The sequence below is a fragment of the Merops nubicus genome, unplaced genomic scaffold (genome assembly GCF_000691845.1).
Source record: "Merops nubicus isolate BGI_N331 unplaced genomic scaffold, ASM69184v1 scaffold7047, whole genome shotgun sequence".
NCBI lineage: Eukaryota > Metazoa > Chordata > Aves > Coraciiformes > Meropidae > Merops > Merops nubicus.
The window spans coordinates 1-19444 of record NW_008619490.1 but is presented as its reverse complement, the minus strand read 5'-3'; the positions used below and the strand labels follow the sequence as shown (position 1 = coordinate 19444).

Sequence of the window (19444 nt, the reverse complement as noted above, 5' to 3'; positions counted from 1 at the left end):
AGGCCCTTTGGATGCTTAGGCAGAATGGGTCCGATAGCTTACAGGAGCAGGATACACTCTTAGGAAAAAAGAGTAAAGAGCTTATACTTGGGAAGTAGGCCAGCCACCAGTCTTAGAACCTGCTCATATGACATCAAATCCAGGAGTACACAGGCCCTGCACAGTACAATAGGATCCAAGTAGAACAGCCTGAGAAGGGTCAAGTTAGACCTGTAAGAGAGATGCAATATTCTTATTGCTTAGATTTATGTATTAACTTGCTATTCAGTTATCTATTAAGCCTCGAGTCAGAACAGAAGAGTAAAAAAAGTCACACAGTTCAAGTGATATTGTATCTGAGAATCTACACTGTTTATTTCAGCAATAAGTGCTCCCAAAGGTGAAGTACAACATTTTAAAAATCTACAACACAAAAATAGAAAATATTCAAAATGCACAGAAACACATCACTTTTAATGTGATTAAAAAGTCACAAGATTTTTTTGTAGCTAAGTGGCAAGTAAGGATGTGCTTTACAACACTGGATAGAAATCGGCAAGTTTCCTGTACAGACAGGATCCTCATGCTTGTGCAAGCCGCTCTAGGACTCTTCGGTATTCTGAAACAAGTTGTTGGAAGCTCTCTTCTAACTGTTCATGCTGCATGTTTAGGTCTATTTGGTTCAGCTGATTCGTCAGCTCCTCTGGTCTTAGACACCTTCTCATCTTGGCAAGTTCTCTCTGCTTTTTCTAAGCAATCAAACAAAGAGCAGTTTGAATACAACCGATAATCATAAAGAATATGGTATGTCACTAGATTAATTCAACTTCAGTATCTAGTTAAAATGTCTCTAATCCTATGAAAAACAGTAACAGTGTTTGATTAGAACATCTTTTCCATTAAAGCCCCCTAGTTTCTGTATTACCAATGAAACACTGAAATGAAGGAAAAAGTTTTTCCGTAATGAAACAGATTAGGTCTAACAGTACTTCTATGACTGAAGATGTATAGCATGAAAAGCTAACTAGAAAATTGACCAGGGTATTTAGTTCTGTGCTGACACTAATCAAACTGGTGTCCCATTATGTGTCTTTGCCCTATAACTATCAAAATTTTAAGCCTCCTGTACACAGAAAACGTCTCATGAATTGTTACAAAGTATTCCAAAGTTACCAGAGATTACTAGTGACAGCATTGAAAAGCAGTAAGATTATTCACAAGCATGAACATTTTTTGTATAGAAAGATGAGGAGTTCCACTTGCTGTATCATGTGTGATACTTTCACCTGCTTCTTAAACACACTTCAAAATACTTGTTTCCTTTCCACAGATATACTTTTATATAGCTGATCTGTTCCTGAACTGCTTAGTTCCTCAGTTTCCATTCTTCAGTCTTCCCTTGCTTTGTAAAAGCAGAATATCACACAACATTTAATTAAAAAAAAAAAAAAGCATTATGTATGCCTGGTATCTTATCAGTAAATCTCTATGTCGTCTGTGGAATAATTTATTAAAACAAATTTCTCTGAAACTATTCACCTTTACCATTAGTAAAAATGGAAATTTTTCTTTTCCTCCCTATGATTCATGCTGAGGGTCAGGAGGAAGGAGTGGAGACCACAGTAAAATGTAAATGAGTAAGAGCAGAAAAGAACTTTTATAATCCCCCACAGACCCCATAGATGGGCAAAGTTCAGTCTAGAAAAGGAGGTTCTGTATTGGATTGGAATCTTGATGCAACCACCAGGCACATTTCTGGCCAATAATCAAGAAACATTTCCTTGTAGAAAGCATGTTACAAGCAGCATTGCTGTTCATATTTTAGATTCATGTTAGCTCTATCTAGTCAAAATGGGTACAATACTCAAAAGTGTGGTGAGTTGCCCAAACGAAGATACAGATGAGTACATTCTGAGCAAGCTTCTGGCAGTAGAAAAACTGCATGAGTAAACTGATTACTAGGTAGAACTACCATAATCAAGATAGCTGTGTTTCAAAAACTGAAACTTAAAATAATTGAAAAGGTGTTGGCTCTTTTAAGGATTCTTTTGAATCCTCATTGAAATAAATAAAATTAAAAATGCAGTATTCTGAAGTAGCAATATTGCATATCCAGCAATATAAAATCCACTCACTATTAATGCACTTACTGCATGCAAAGACTGAAGTGGAAAAAGAACCACTAGAAGCACTATAACTGAAGCTGCTTATGGACTCTTGGATTTTCCCCACAGGGCTTCAATACTGAATGAATTGAAACTATGTAAGTCCTGTACCAAAAAATCATGGCCTTGTTTGTAGTGAACACTGAGTGAGATTTAGAAAATGAGACAAGACACACATGAAAGAACAGAAAGTGTTTTGATTAAGGTCCTGCCACTCAGTATGACACAGTGTTATCTCCAGATCAGGCATGTATTTAATACAGTGCCAGGTTCTCATGTCTGCTAACAGCTCCCCTAAATCCAACATCAGAACAATCAAAATTTTGCTATTTATATTCCATCTGCACAAAGTTCTGTGTTAACATGGCTCAATTACTTCTAGGAAGCTGTGTTAAGACCTAGCTAACAAGTAGACCATGACTCTAAATCATTCTTAGTCTGCAGTGTAAACGTATTATTACAGCATTTACCTCTCTGCCAGTTTTTGACTTGTCTGGTTAAGATATTTTTAACTTTCTCAAGCAATTGACTTTTTCCCCCTTAAGCTTACCTGGGCACAATGCCACTTGTAGCTAGATAACATAAGCTTATAGTAACTTCCTTCTGGAATTGGGCAGGGAACAATCAGGAGCAAAACACAGGATCTTCAGCAGTGCTATGTGTGAATGTTCTCTGCGTCTGTATGCGTGTCAGTTGAACTACTATTAGTTATGCGGTGTTGATTTACAACATAATTGGTATCAACTACACTTATGGAAATGAAAGTAAAATCAGGTATAATTAGCCTTGAAATAAGACACTTAAGTCATATAGACCTTATAGGGGCCAATCAGTCTTCTTTTAACATCCAACCGATAGCTTCTGGACTGTTCTGCATCACCCATATCTGTCGCACGCAATCGGAGAATTTCATAAACTCGTCTTGTGTGTTGCTAATAAACAGAAAGGATAATAAAAAAACCACATCTGAATAAAGACATCACTCAATAGAACTCAAAGTGGAGAAATACTGAAATATTAGAGTAGTTCCTCAGCTTAATCAAAGATAGTCAGAGGCATGGACAAAGCCTCTGTCAAACCCATCCTCCTATCTAGTGAGTTAGATGAATAAACATCCCTGGTTTTCCTCAAAACTTTTCTTCCACTCAGCCAGTGTCTGATCTCTCACAGTGTTGCACCAGCTGTAGAGCTGTTTCAAGGACCTGCTGTGAATGAGCAATAGAAAATCCAGGAGCCAAAGTCTAGAAGTACTTCAAAGAACTGAAGGACTGGAACTAGTGACATGGAGCAATATTTTACTAAACAGTAGCTACTTTGCTAGTTTTAATAATCTCCATATACCTACTGTCCTTCAAAATGCCCCCTGTAAGTTCTAAATATGAGACTGAAACAATATTTAGAGTTTTCTGCTTAATAGGGAAGAAAATGAAAGGATTACTAAATGGAAAAACTGAAGTTCTTTTGGAATCAGGATCAGCAAGCATCACATCTGGAAATGAAAAAATAAATCGTGTTGCTACTGTATTACTATTAACTGTTGCATCTGTATGAAAACAATTTAAGACCAAGTATTCTTTTGCTGAGCAACAACAAAAATAAGATGGTTTGTTTGCTATACTAGCACATGTTTAGACACTGTTAAAAAAAAAAACCACAGAAAAACCAAAAAAACAAACCACAAACCAAACTTACTTATCCTTCCAGATTTAAGATACAGGCTTAGAGGGCTGCATTGGTAGTCTGCTTATACAAGTTGTACCTTTTCATGAACATGTTTAAGTATGACTTAACATCCCCTACCCCTCAAAAGTTTTCATTAAACCACACTTTAATACATTTTTAAATAAGCAACTCCGCCTTTTCACTACCATACTCACTAATGAGTTTAATCACTTACTGAAGATATTACCAGCAAATTTAATTGTTCAGTTTAACTGTTTAGTTCTCCAAGTGTTTAGAACTGCCTTTCTAAAACTATGGGCTAGGTGCCTCCCTTCCAGATATATCCTCAAAAATAAGATAGTGTATAAATTCCAAGTCTGCACCTTTATGTTTAAACTATTATTCTACTAGTTGGGTAACAGTATGTCCAATTACAACCATTCTGATTTAACACCTTATTTATCTTCAGTTTTTCTTGAGCTTCCATCACCATTTCTTGACTGAAACCTTGCATTAACTTTCCAGGTGAAAAGCAAAGCAAATCTTGACAGAGCTTAACAAGAACAAAGTCTCTTAGCTTCACATAGTTTTCAGATGGATCTTCAGCTAGGAAGAATAAAAAAAAAGGCAAGTTGTTAATATCAGCACTATTTGTTTCCTTACCTTTGGTATGTAATTATGAAGAACTATGGAAAACAAAATCAGATACAATATTCATCAGTATATAAACAACTGTGCTTAATTGTAAGCACTGCTGCCAAAGTTTTAGATATTTGATAGCAGACAAAAAGCCTGAAGAAGGAAAAGCTTCTAATATTTTGTGTATGCAGTAGTGTACAGTATTATATATGCATTTCTAAGATTGACAGTGTAAATGTTTAATCCAATTTAACTCCTTGGGAAAAAAAAGAAACTTACTCTATGTATAATCCCTTTTTCTTTTATGTTCCATCTATTCTACACTTGACAGAGAGGCAGAACTACTAGAACACTAATTACGTGGAAAAGACTGGTGAAACTATCCTACCATATACAACAACACTAGCCAAAGACATGTACTGACCACAAGATACAGTTTATTAGGAAGGAAGAAGGACCCAAAGGACAAGCTTCTCCAAAATTAAGAGGCTGGAAGGACCTAAGCAAAAGCTGATTACAATTTCAAGTTATTTCCATTTTGCCTAAAAATGGCAGCATAACTATCAAAACTGTTGCTTTAGAAAAAACAAAGTTGAGAACTAGCTTTGGTGAGTATCAGCATGGTCCTGTATGCAACTTTGTTCCCACTTTCCAGCTATGTAGAATGAAAATGCTTACAATGTTGTGAATATAATTTCTCCCTTCATTGCTTACTTTTTAGACAGGCTTACTAAAAATAAGTAGCAGGGTCCATTGACTAGCACTGTATAATTTATTGCTAAAGAGCTTATAGCCCAGCTCTGTTTTTCTTTGGTTTTGAGGACAACTGCAAATAGTTAAAAATCTGCAGTTTAAGGATGATCAAAAGCTAGTAATTTATCAAAAAGAAGGACAAGGATAGAAGTTTTTACTGTGTATATGCAGTGTTGCACAACTGGCTATTTACTTTTCAGGTTGGGAAATGCTTATGATGATTTTATCAGTTAATGTTTTGTGCATGAGTGGCCTAATCTTGTATAGCAAGTCTTGAAGCACTTATTATGGAAAAAAAAAAAAAAAAAATCAGAGAAGCTGTACCAAAGTTGATTGATTCCATTCCTTTTCACTCAGATTAATTAAAAATGAAACAGTTTCTGTACAGTGAGTACCATCAGTATACATTTAACTTGGGTCAACTTGGATGACAAGTTATAAGCAGAACAAAATATTCGTTGTAAATGTGAAACTCCATCATTTTTTTTTCCCAAAAGCATTAGCTCTTCAAAGAGGTTAAGAAGATCTTACTTTCCTCTTTCCAGAAAGGGTAAAGGCTTTACTTTACAGTTTTAGGTGTTACATAACTGTCTTGGCCATATCAAGATTGTCCAGTCTGATTTTCTCCTCAAAAAGGACGATAAATAATTTTGTAAAAGCCTTAATTTCCATAACCTAAGTGCAAGCTTTCTCCTGCTTTATTCCACGAGGAAATTAAAATCTATTTTAGTGCTGTTTGCTACAAACCTATGCTTAAGGCACTGAACCACAAACACAGCATATGATTTATGCTTCACCATGTTAAGACTTTATCCTCAGCTAGGAAAGCTATGTAAAGCTTTGTACTGTTAAAAGGAAAAAACTAAATGCATGATGCACATGATTTCCTGCTGCATCAAAGTTATACTTCCTTATGTTCCCATGAGCTAGATTAAAATTATGAGGTGGATTACTTTGTTGGTGGAATGCATTATGAAATTACATGTCTTATTGTATTTTAATTAGAATAGAGAAGTTATTTTAACTAAGATGAAGACTGAGACAGCACCTAGAAGTGGATGCTGAAGTCATGTTTTTGAACTGCATTTCCTGCCATATTGGACTTGAAGACACAGAAGAGACACGTCATGGTTGTAGCTATTTATTTTGTGTTTTTATACACATACACCCTTTTTCCCTTCTGCCATTTAATTTTTTTTTTCTTTCAGGTATTTGTGCACATACCTCCAATATCACAGGTGCCTTCAGCAAGCAATGCACACTCCTGGAGCACAAATTCTCTACATATTTTTGCTGCCTGTAAATTTTGGCTTGCACACTGATATTAATACACTATTTTAATTTGGTTCCCCCCAAATGTCCCAGTTTTTAGTTTTGGCAAACAGAAGCTAGTTGAACACGGTGTTTGACAAAGCTTGATCTCTTGGCAAACTCAGCTGTGTATCTCACAATAAAGTGGCTCATTAGCTGGTAATCCGATCATGCTAGGGATTGAATTTTCCTGGTGTGCTGTTCTCTAAAGGATTTAAGGAGCTACATTACATGAAGTTCTTCTTTAAACCCGGGTACTATTAATCCTGAACTGAGCTGAAGCTAAATCTTCAAAAGGCAATTTAATTCTGACAAATGAACATTAAAGTTAGTTTGCAGGCTAACAACCTTTGAATGATATAAGTTGCTTGTTAAACTGGTGAACTAAAGTTAAATTTAGCACAAACCTGTTATATCAAGTACTGCAGGAGAAGACATATAGTATCTATGCACTGTTTCAAGCAGCTGAGCACCATGGCCTTCTCCTTGGAATGGTGGCAAGATCAGCATCTGGCTACAAAGGAAAGTATTTTCAGTTCAAATACATGCATTCATAAACATTTTAATGCAAAGGCTTAAAACCAAAATGGTATTTAAAGTATCTGTATCAATCTTCATGTTAAAATGCAATTTTTAGTGGAGTCTTAAAATTGCTAAATATCCAAAATTTGTTTGGGATTTCCTCTGCTTCAGAAAGGGAACAATGAAATAAATCAGTGCATAGCCAGCTAACAATGGGGATTTTTTTAAACAAATCAACACCATTATAAACAAGTATTGGGAACTTCAGCAGTTCCCTCTTCTGAAATAAAAGGCAAGGCACGAGTTATGCCGCCAATTACCTTACACGTGGCCGGGTTTTGTCTGGGTACACATAGTAATTATAGACTGTCATGTAGCCTACGGTCGCAAAGAGCGTAGCTCCATCCTTATTATACTTCTCAAATCTGCAGATAAAACAGAAAGCCAAGCAGGTCAATTACAGTCGCGCTCCCATGCAGTGTCCATTTTCTTTTCCTTTTTCCAACTGAATTTTCAGTGTCAGCAAGCTACACTGTGAGGGCCCAATGGGTACACCTGCTATGTTCTGAATGTACAATTCACTTAATTGGTGTGCAGCAACTTGGATAAATCAGGCCTCTTTACAGCACTTCAGTGCACTTGCCTATTATAAAGATGAATAGGTGGCAAGTAAAAGAAAACACAGGCAAAGCTCATTTTACTGTTTAAGCCTACATTCAGGACTCTAACGGACAACAGCGTTTAATTCAGCTCTATTCTCAAGCTTTCCCAAAGCATAATGGAGGAAAACTCAAGCCTCATAAACAATGGTTTTTCTTTCCTGGGAAAAATATCATTATACTGCTCCAATAATTGGCCAGCCAGCCACAATTAAAATGCAGGCTTTGTGGAGGTAATAAGGTCCACTGTTGCTTTAGAACTGTACTTACACTAGAAAGTAGTTCCATCTTTCATCATCTACATCAATAAAGCTAGCAGTTTCAATAAACCACATCAAGAACGTCTGAAGCCTTTCATGATATTCTTGAAAGCCTGGACATGTCATGTCAGCCTAGGGAAAAAGCCAGGGGAAGTCAGGTGAAACCTATCATAGATGTAAGAAAAAAAGTACGCAAAACCTAATTAAATTCTCCAATATAAAAAAGCATGCTTATAATTATCAATAAACTGGTAAAATAGTATTTATATATTATAGTTGAAACATTACAGAAAGTGCACCACTGCAAAAAAAAAAAACTTAATTTGGATGCTCAAAAGGAGAAGCTTAACTAGTTTTCCATACCTTGTATATCTGATAAGTTATATCTTCACCAGCTTCTTCATTATGGACAGAATAAGTGTGTAGCAGCATCCCAAAGGGCTTGAAGTTGACCTCTTTCTCCAGCAGAGACACGAAGTCATCCATGTTTGTGCAAAAACCAGGAGGAATGATTTCTCTAATTTTACTTTCAACATCATCTGCCTGGAGATTACAAAAGGTGGCAGGATCAGCAGAAGATTAGAAAGACAGCACTGATAGCACTATTGTGCTGTAAGAAATGAACATAAGAGATGCTATGGCCTAACAGTAATTAAAAAATAAAATAAAAAGAAAAAGTAAGCATTGCTGTTGGTCAGCACTGACCTTCCAGCAAGTAAAGGAGCTGAACCAGCGAGACCTAGAAAGGTCACAATCCAGCCACTGTAAGCATCAAAACACTTGCAGTTACAGCGTAAGTTCGTGAACACTTCTATGTTTAGACTTTACTTGAACAAATGTAACAATCTCTATGAGTATCAACAGTATTCTGAAAGTGCAGCATATTCAGAAACTAAGACTATCCAGTCAGCAATTCTCCGGACTATGCTGCATAGCGTTGTGGAACTCTAGTTCCCAAACAAGCAGCTTATGAGAGGTATTAGGTGGCAAAGAACAAAGTGGAGAAAAAAGGACAAAGACCAAAAATGGTAGCTCTGGGGAGCTACAAGAAAGGGACAGGTACCACACTCTTGCATTCTTATGTCCCCTTCTTGAAATACCTGCCTATAGGATCAGCTGCAAAACACATTACAAACTCAGAAGAAAACATCCTGCACGCCAATCAGAGAACATTTTACATCCATCTTTGTTTTCAAAAAATAAAAATACAGTTTAAGAATAGTGTCAGCAAACCTGACCTGTAGTCTGACACACTGCAGAAGATGAAATATTCTGACACCAAAATGAAATTCAGACATCAAAATTGCTCTTTCAGATAACCAAAGCAAAAGTTAGAGACTATCAGCTGAGCAGACTTCATAATCCTTTTCAGACCCCAAAAAGACCACTTGATTGAATACATTTACTACTTCTTTTTAACCATGAATATTTGATGAATTTTCACAATAACACATTAGTACTTCTCACCAGGCAATAAAACTTAATGAATTGGTCTCAACTTAACAAAACCATACTCCTCAATACAACCCCTAAAAGCCTGACATTACATTCAACAAAATGAGCTTACATTCAATTCAAACTTTTCTCTGGACAATGAATCCAGGTTTTTACTTAATGGAGTTTGCCGTGAGTTCAGCTGTAATGTTTGTATTGTATCTATTTCCACAAGGACTGACACAAGAACACTTTGTGTTAACTTACTAAGCAGCGCTTTCACACCGTTTACATGCATGATGGGTATTAATTCAAAACCAAGACCCTTGCTACTTAGCATTCAAAACAGGGAAATTAAGATGCTTAGAACAAAATACACTACAAAAGGCTAATACAACATGCTACTAATTCCTGTCCTTTCAACCACAGTCCCTTAAGTAGAAGCAATGCACCTGCAAATGAATAGCACTTTTATCTTTCAGTTACATTTTTAGTGTAGAGGAAGATGGATGTAGTTCAGCACAAACAAGTTTTATTCTTAATGGTTTGGTACTACCAACATTTATATTTGTAGAAAGAGCTATTAAGCAGTTAAAATATAGCTCTACAATACTTGGTGCAAGAACCCAGTTAAAGTGTGTACAACCTTTACACCCATTTCATTCTCAAAACGAAGGAGATACATTTATTGGAAACTTTGCTATTCTTCTTAAAGTAAAATTAAACATTTTCTCTATACTTAGTGATTTAACCACATTACACAAAATCAGCCACTTTCTCCAAAATCAGTAAGTTAAATAAAGTATGTTTGGAACACAATTTGGAAATGTTTTTTAACTGTGCAAGTGCATTGTTTACACAGATCTTAAGTCTGCACTGCTGAAAAAGCTGTAGAAAGCTACAACTAAGAATTTGTAGTGACTTTCATTTTATGTATCTGAAAAAGGCATGTAAAAATAACCTAGAATTAAAACAATACTTACAGCATCAGTTCAACAACTCAGACTATGTGAAAGATACTTAAAAAAGGTGCATATGCAGTATGAAGTCATAGTTAAAATAGTGGTTAAGTAATTTTGATCCCCTCACATTACTAAGTTTCTTGATTAGTGGCAAGAAGGGAGATAAACTATCACTTACTGAAACCATGTAAGATAATGCATCCATCACTGGTTGCCACCACAGAAAAAAAAAAAAAAAAAATCTATTTTTCAAAAATACAGAGAATTCAATCAGAGGCTTATCAGATAAAGCATTGGGTAACCCTTCTTAGTTCTATATGACTACAACATTTTCTTACCTACTGCCTCCTAAAATTTCTCTCCCTTTGAGATGGGGTCTGACAATTTGAGAAACTATATTCTTCAGTTACTTTTAGGGTTAACCAGATCTGTTTCTTACAGAAGAAACCCCAGAATCCTCAGTTTGAGTGGTGGCATAAGATTGAGTGATTCAATTTTTACTAAGTCCTGGAATACTGGAATCTTGAAATAGCAGCATACAAATAACCTGTTTCATTAACACCTGTAATTTTTAATGGAAACATCTGCTACTTAGTAGACACTTTCCAAACACTTCTCCCTGAGGTGCTCATAATCCAGGGAGTTACCAAAATTTGTTTACTGCCTTTCTCTTGTGTATTTTGACATTTGTGAGAGGTTAATTTCTATTATCAAAGCAAGGCACTCATATCTTACCAACTGACATGGATGCACAGAAAGACACCCAAGTTTCTGTTCAGAAAAATAATCCAGTTGCCTACTACAGCAGTTAAACTTGGGCAAAGCCACCTACAACAAAGGCAAAGACCTTACTGAAGCCAGCCAAGAGCTGTTGAGCTTATGGTTCATAGAGATACTGCCTGTAATGTATTACCTTCAGAACTGTACGGTGATGACATGAGGCAATGAATTTGGTACAGGCTTGTAACAGAACTTGATTTGTAGTATGACTACTTAAGTGGGCAGTGTCTCTGTCCATTACATTTGACTCAGGATAACTGTAACAGATTATTCTTGTACTAACAGGCGGTTATGACATTTGTATACCACATAGATGCTATTTCAAAATGACTTAATTGTTTTAGAAACATATATGAAAGCTGAATTTCTCTTACAATAATATGTATCAATTCCAGTGGGGAGCAATGGAGGGATCAGTACTATTATTAAAAAAATAAAGGATGTCTAATATTAAAATGATACTTTAACTTTTTTAACTGATCAAAATATGATTGTACTTTGCTGACCAACACAGCTGGTGAGCAAACCATGGTTTGCTGACCAACATGGTTTAGATTAATCTTTAGCGAGATGACACCAAGATGCATACCAACTTGACTGGAGTTCTGGCTCTTGACATTTCAGGATCTTTTACATAATGTTTGACAAGATCTTGGAGAAAAAAAAAAATATAGAAGTATTGGGTTGAATATTTCTGTGAGTCCATAGCAGAGATTGTAGGAGCTCACTTCAGCAGTAACAGAATCAAACTTAGTATCACAGAACAAAACCACCTGCTGTTGAATGGGCATGTGCGGGTATTTAGATACAAAATCCTAAGCTGTGAACAACTCTGCAAAGCATTAAAACCAGCTTCTTACTTGTAACCACTTATGTTAAAGGCAGGAACTGCTGTCCTTTCTTAAACACTGTCTATTTACAGCACAAAGATTACCCGTCATGTGGGGCAGACAATCAGTTTCTGAGTATAAGCATCTGAAGTCAGTTGAGATCAGCAACCAAACAGTTAACTTAGAAAAGTAAATGTTAATATGCATTTAAATTAACATCCTGTTGTAATGACAGCTTATTTCAATCTCTGCAAATGCCTTGACATCTTAAGGTGATTAAACTAGTGGCAAATACAAATGCAGAGTAAGACTGATAACCACCAGATCTTTTTTCCTGATTCAGTTTAGATACAGACACAGGAGCAGCCTGTGGTACCAAGGAAAGCACAGGCAAAGCCACCACATTCTTCTGATTTAGTCAAAGCCTGTAAATCTTCTGTGTACTTTCCAGAGTACTCTCTCAGAAAGATCCTCTTTTCTGTCCCCACCTCAATCCCTTAAGCAATTGGAGGAATAACTCAGTATAGGAAATGGAGCATGAAAGAAGCAAGGATTCTGAGCAATTAAAAAAGTTTTGAGTGTGCTTAGGGCAACACAGACTTCATTCACCTTGCTCTTATCTACAGAAGAATAAAATGCCTTTGCCATTTGTACAGAAAATAATACGCTGCAAGTAAAAAGATACTATAGCATGGGTTCCTGTTTTGACATGATCTTGAAATTACATTGGTAAAAGTTTGGACTGTTTGATTTTAACATGATTACTACTTTGCCAACAGCCTTTCCTTTTTTCTTTACTTCTAAAAAGCTTCTTAAGATTCAAGAGCGTGAACTTTCACTCCTAAGAGATACTGCCCTAGCCTCAGAAGTATTTCAGAATGTCCAGGTACTTTGCCTATTGAACTTAGCATATTCTAATAAAACTTCAGAACAAGGAAGGGCAAATCTTTAAAATTATTTAACAAAGTCATTCCAATGTTTGTTTTTACAATAGGCCTTTCACTGAAAATATTTAAATAAACTAATGAATTTGAAATTAGGAACTTAAAATACAGCTTGAAGTCATAAAGATGCTTACTTTTCCTTGAAGAAAAAAAAAAAGCCTTTCCCAGATATAGTAATTTGATGTCAGTGCAAATATATAAGCGCTTTACACTACAGAGTATTACAAAGATTCATTAATAACAACATCAATATTGCTTTTGGAAAGAGATCTACTCCATTTTTTTCCCCACTTACAACTAACTAAAACTCAGATGATATTAAATTGTCTTAATGCTTTACAGACCACTCTGAAAAATGGAGTTTTTCTAAGTAACTGTATAAGCACTTATACAAGATTTTAACAGTTCAAAAGCTTTGTTAAGAAGGTATTTTATTCCTATTTCCAAATTCCACACACTTTTCTTCAGCTGGCTGAAAGACTGGTTATCTTAGCTTTTGTGGGGTTGTCTCAAAAATATTGAGAGCATACAGACAGAAGGATGCAAAAAAAAACCCAATCACAACCACTTTTCTACAGGTATTCTATAAGCTTAAAAAATACTTTAGGCTAAAAGAGGAAAAAAAACAAATCCCAACACCGAACAGAATATCCTGCAGGCAACATCTGCGTTACTTGTTCTCCACTTCTTGCTGTTAAAGAGACACAGCCAAGTATCCTACCTCATAAAGTGTTTACAGAAATCTCCTTTTCCTTCTTACTGAATTCTCTTCAGTATTACAGAACACCAATGCTAGTCCTCCTCCTGGAGACAGTTAACATGAAAAATTCAGACTTACTAAGTTGTTGTGTTTTTTTGGTGCAACTGTCTTTGGTATTAGCACATCATGTTTAACTGTACTGTTGACAAAATTTTGAAGGTACTGCAGTCAAAGGAGGAACAATGGAAAAACATAGATGAAGGTCAAAGTTCTTTTCAGCTTAGCAACAAAGGAAGCTTTCTTTGTTTTTAATTTGTATTATATTTGGGTGGGCAATTACTAAACCTAAAATTCTTGTCCATTTCCCAACTAAATGTAAATAATATTGTAAGTGCAGGTCTGGTTCTGTCTTTACCTCCACACAGTCAAACTTTTCATTAACTTTAGACGTATATTCGATCCGGAAGAGAGTTGACAGGTTACCAGCAATATAGTACAAGAGGATCTTCAGTCCCTTGTATCCAAAAGCAACTTCACTGAAGAAGGAGAAAACAACAATCAGGAACTCTATGCAGAGCAAAACATTCACATCACAGAGCTTTCATTTCACCCTCCTTGAAGTTCACATCCTCTTTCCCAGTGAGGTACACTAGGTTTCCTAAAAGGAAAAGAGAATCAAACTGGATGTGCACTAACCTAGACAGAGATAATGCCTTATGCTATTTCTGCTTGTTACTTTTCTCCTTTAATGGAGAAACAGAATGTGTTCCTGAACTCAGTAAGGCAGTGTCTGTGCCCTTACTGTGCTCAAGAAAGAATACTTGAAGTGGCTAACACTGCATTTATGTTTTAAACTATCTTAAACTCATTAGTGTTTATTTATATTAATTGATCAGTAACATTTATTAAAACAATTTGCAGTCTAGCATGTTTTGGAATATATTACTGCAGTTTATACTGTATAAAACAGACACATCACCAGTCATAGCAACATGTAGGTTTTGAGTGTATAGCTTGTGTACTGATCCAAACAAACTAGAACCAAGTAGATGAGAAAAAAAAAAAAAATGTACGGAATACAAAAGCTTTTTTTACACTTTGAAAATATGAATTGCCTGAACATAAACACTACACTGTTGTGAATTATAGAGAATTTGTTTTTAGGCAAAAAAAGGAACTGCAGAAAATGGAGAATAATATTCACAGAGTAACTGGTCATTTTTTTTGTTATTTTAAGGCATAAGTTTTTTTTTTTTTTTTTTTTTTTAACTGAGATTCTTTTATGGTAGCACATTTATAATTTAAAATTTGAAGTGTAAATGCCAGAACAAGAATTTGCTTCTTGGTTAGACTGATGGGTTGGAGAGTTCCCTTGTTACTAAAAGTATAATTATTGTCAATGATAGCTGAAATATATATGCAGAAGTGTAACTAATTGTATTACAATAAATATAGGTAGTTCATGCTACTTGGACTGCTTTTTGAAGGAAATAAAAATTACAAAATTTAAGTACTTTGAGAAGTCCACAGGTACATGCATGTGGATTTTCCTTCATGGTGATGGTTGTGGTGTGTGTTTTTTTTTTTTTTTTTTTTTTTTTTTTTTTTTTAATTATTTTTTTTTTAAAAACCCAACACCACAACTATGGCCAGACTGTTGAATATCACTCTACTGAAAACATTAAATGACACTTTAGCACTAGAGACAGAGTGGTTAGCTTCCCTAGAATATTAATGAAAGTTGGCAAGATGGATAAAAAAAGAAACAATACTTTGCTAAAGTTTCTGTATCCCCTGCACATGTAACTAGTTACAAGTGTATGTATTAAAGAAAATAAATGCCTGAATTCAATACAGTTAACATTCAGTGACCTAGAACAGCCAACAATGTGAGTTTAAGTTAATATGCAACTTCAAGGTTTTTTTTCTTTCACTATAAGTCCAATGAAATAATAAATTCATATGTTGTTGCTAGGTCTTGGTTTTATGGGTACACATTACTTGAGAAAGTTATTAGCAAGAACTGATCATCCTTTCTGAATCTTAGAAAAAAGGCCATAACAAGTAAATATGACTGCAAAATCAGGTATTTCATTATCTGCTAACTTACCTTTAAAAACAGCATATAAAATGACTACAGGCTCGAACTATAAGCTAGGCACCAAGGCTACTGTTTAACTATAGTCATAAAACTGAAGTATTGCCATTTCATTCAAAATAGCTTGGTATAGCAGGATTTCCTGTTTTCTAGCAATTTTGAAGCAGCTTTCCCCTTCTGGACCTATTGATTTGACTCTTCATACTTCAACTTACTCATCTCCAAACACCTGATGGCTATACTCTGGATTAAATGTTGTGTTGTCATCCTCTAAATCCTCAGGAAAGCGAACTGAAAAAAACAAAACAAAACAAAAAACCAAACAACCAAAACCAAACAAACCAGAGCATGATTAAGGCATTAGCTTCAATTTATTACCCACAGGTACATTGCTAGATGTTCAAACATTCTTCCACTACAGAGTCATTATGAACCTATCTATGTTAGGCTGATGTACAAATGAAATAAAGCCATCTTGTGCAATTTAGACCCACGATATTTGATCTAAGGAGGTCAAATCATTAAGCAGAATAAAGCTGAAAAATTGACAGAGGTGTAGATGTATATATTTCATGCATCTCTCCTGAATACTACAACCTTTAACTTCATCTTGAACACTAAGGATACAGCCTAGCTGGATATTCCCACAGTTAAGCCAGATTGATCATGTAATCAAAGTTGCCCTCTCATTCTGCCATTCTCCTACATGTAGGTAAGAACACTTTACTGTAGAGGGCTTTCACAGAACCTTTTCTGTAAATGTAGAAGTATTCACTGTAATGACATCTAGTCAAACACAGTAAGTTACTGAACAGGCATTTTATTCATGGTTATGGATTTACAGCAGTTGCTCCACAGCAATTGTGACAAGAGTTCTTCCATCATAATATATATGATTTATGATTAGTGGATGAAATTAGAGTTTAAAGTAGGATTTTCTAGCAAAAAAATTTAGAAGACTGAAAAGTTTGATTCCCAAACATCTTCTGTGTATTTGCAGGTTAAAAAATTATCTGCACTTGGAAGGGACATAACTCTTAAGCTAGGCATTAAATTGCTAGCTCAGCCACATTGACAAGGCACAAGTAGCTCAAGACAAGTTACATTTTTAACATTGTATTAGTTAACGTTGCATGAGTGTGAGCATGCATTATTGTAGGAGCTACTACTGCTATTGAAGCTTTTTTTTTTAAAGCACATGGAATATGAACTACAGCATCACTGCTGCTTCACTCCAGTAGAAGAAATTTTTTTTTTCCTGATAATATTGGAAAGGAATTATTCAATGAGAAAAATGCAAATGAGTGTTCCAGTGATGAGATAAAATTTTGGCCCTCTCAAAAGCAAAGGAGAACAATTGCTCTTGCCCTCTCAGGTTTAATTCAGAGAGTAACAGCTTTGAAGCAAAGTATCAGTGCTTAAAAAAATACTGCAAAAAAGAAAGAAACAAAACCAAAGAGCAGCTCTAAACTATCACAACAGAAGAAATTAGGACCCTTAAGATGACAGGATTATGACTGCTTTCATATGCATGTGGAAAATACATGGGTTTTTTTTATGGTACCACTTTGCAGCACCTCATCTCCTCTTTTAATATAATTTGCATGTGGAACATCTACAATCTGTGAAAGAAAAACGTGAACCTAAAAAAATATTAGCTAGGATAGGCAACGGGTACCTTAATTAAAAAACCCTCTAGCAGTCTCGCTGAAACCTAACAGAGTAGCTGCTCAGATTTGTAGACCAAAAAATTCAGCTATCATCTCTCATTATTTCCTTTGATTTTAGAATGGTGGGAGACAAAAATAAAACATTAGATCTGGTCACAAAACCACTATCTGAAATAATGTTTAAGAGGAAGATAAATACTTCACAATTACAGTGACTTAAAACCATAGGTATTTTGGTTATGCTGACATTTTAGCTCACAAGCTGAAGTGTATTAAAAATGCTACTAAATGATACAGAACAAATTGCTAGTAGTAGCTCTGAAAAGTGCTTAACAAGTTCATTACTTTTATTTTCTTAATAAATTATGATATTTGTACTGCTTAAGAGAACAAATTGCTGAAGGGCTGGAAAGATTAAAAATTAGACAGGCATGCCTTTTTCTTAAGTTATTATGTAAGTTTGAGATAAAAGCAAGTCCACCAAGAATTCAGTACTTCTGTCTAAATTTGCTTACTAGGACACCCAGAAAAAACTATAGGGAGCAATAAACAGTTCTCAAAAGAGTGGTATTTTTTCTATTCAGATTTTAAAAAGCTTTCACACACACAAAAAAAAAAGTCTTGTGTGATCCAGATGTTGGAGGGGAAAAACAAAAAAAATCCAACCCAACAACAAATTTCAGTCCTTATAGTATGTCCTTTCCCCTCAAAGAAAGAGGGAAGGGAAAGACATTAAAAAAATATATAATTAGGCATTTGTAGCCTTAAAGAAATGAGTTCTCTTGCTATGGCCACCTACATGCTTATGACTGCACTGCAGCATAAAGATTAGAAAAGGGAAAATAAAAGAACATCATGAATACTTCAAGGGATTATGACAAGATATAATTCCAATGCACTCTAACATGAATTGCTGATGACATTATTATGCAGACAGGACTGAACTTCTATAGTTGCACTTTAATGGTAGCAGTCTTGACAAAATTAGACTGTGTATGCCTATTCTTGTGTTTGCATATTTATGTTAATAAGTACATATTAAAAACTAGGTGCATTTAAGTATAAGGATGTTTCCTATGAAGGTACTAAAACATTCCAGTATCAATATTTAAAAGGTGACATTACCAAGTTTCAGCTGAATTGCTTCATTTGTATTACACTTGTATTCAGCCAACTTCTTCTCCATAGCAGTAAGTCCTAAAGAAAAAGATTTAAAAAAATATTTAAGAGGTGTATAGTCTGTGTCATTACTGCTCAAGAAACATTTAGAAAGAAGTTCTCAAAAGCATAAAAACCACAAAACACAAGAGCACCAAAAATACTGAAAAGGTAGGTTAAACAACCTACAAAATGCTACAATAAGTAAAGGGAATAAATTATCTCGAACAATGTTCTGGAGCTAGAAGCAAAAGTTAGGAAACAGACCACAAGTATATCTCTTTCTAGTTTCTGAGAATGAAGGGCATTACAACCAAAATATTTAAATATTTTAAGTTATTAGTAATAAAAATATTTGAAAGAGGTAAGTAAAAATTAAGAATCCAGACTAACAGATGCTTCTTTTAAAGAACATGTGAAATAAAATGTCTTGGGGCATTTCAAGTGTTTGCATAAAGTAATTTTCATAAACAAGTGTTCATGAACCACAGCGGCATGCATACCACCTACAATTACCTAGTTACCACTTCTCTTCCAGAGCGGATGCAGAAGGAAACAAGGTCTATTTTGCAAAGCAGAATCCAGCACAGAAGCCATGTTTCACTTGCTATGGTACTTCTCAAGTGCTTAGAAATCTATCCCCCCTTCAGGCCACAAGTCTCATCAAAAAATTCTTCCTCTTACTTCAGACTGTAAACTTTAAGTAAAAACAAGCTTGGGTTTTCAGTTCCCTTCCTACCCCCACTAAACGACTGGCCATGGAGGTACGCTCTGGCTTACCCCTCCTACGCGGGGGGCCGTGGGCGCAGCAGCAGCATGCCCCCAGCAAGGGGCGGGCAGGAAGCCAGCCGCGCTCCCCACGCAGATACCCGGTTCCCAGACGTGTCTCCAGCTCACCGTGGTTGCCCCTCACCCGCC

The 19444-nt window shown here is 35.5% G+C and overlaps 1 protein-coding gene across 1 annotated transcript; it reads right to left on the bottom strand.

Moving 5' to 3' along the window:
- Nucleotides 1-328: 328 nt before the first annotated feature.
- HAT1 (histone acetyltransferase 1) lies at nt 329-18563 on the bottom strand. The gene is made up of 10 exons (XM_008943798.1): nt 18494-18563; nt 15914-15989; nt 14016-14136; nt 8314-8493; nt 7961-8082; nt 7352-7456; nt 6917-7023; nt 4261-4412; nt 2960-3076; nt 329-728 (listed from the first exon to the last, which is right to left on the bottom strand). The coding sequence occupies exons 1-10, from the start codon at nt 18552-18554 to the stop codon at nt 561-563; spliced, it is 1209 nt and encodes a 402-aa protein (XP_008942046.1). The 5' UTR covers nt 18555-18563; the 3' UTR covers nt 329-560.
- Nucleotides 18564-19444: the final 881 nt, after the last annotated feature.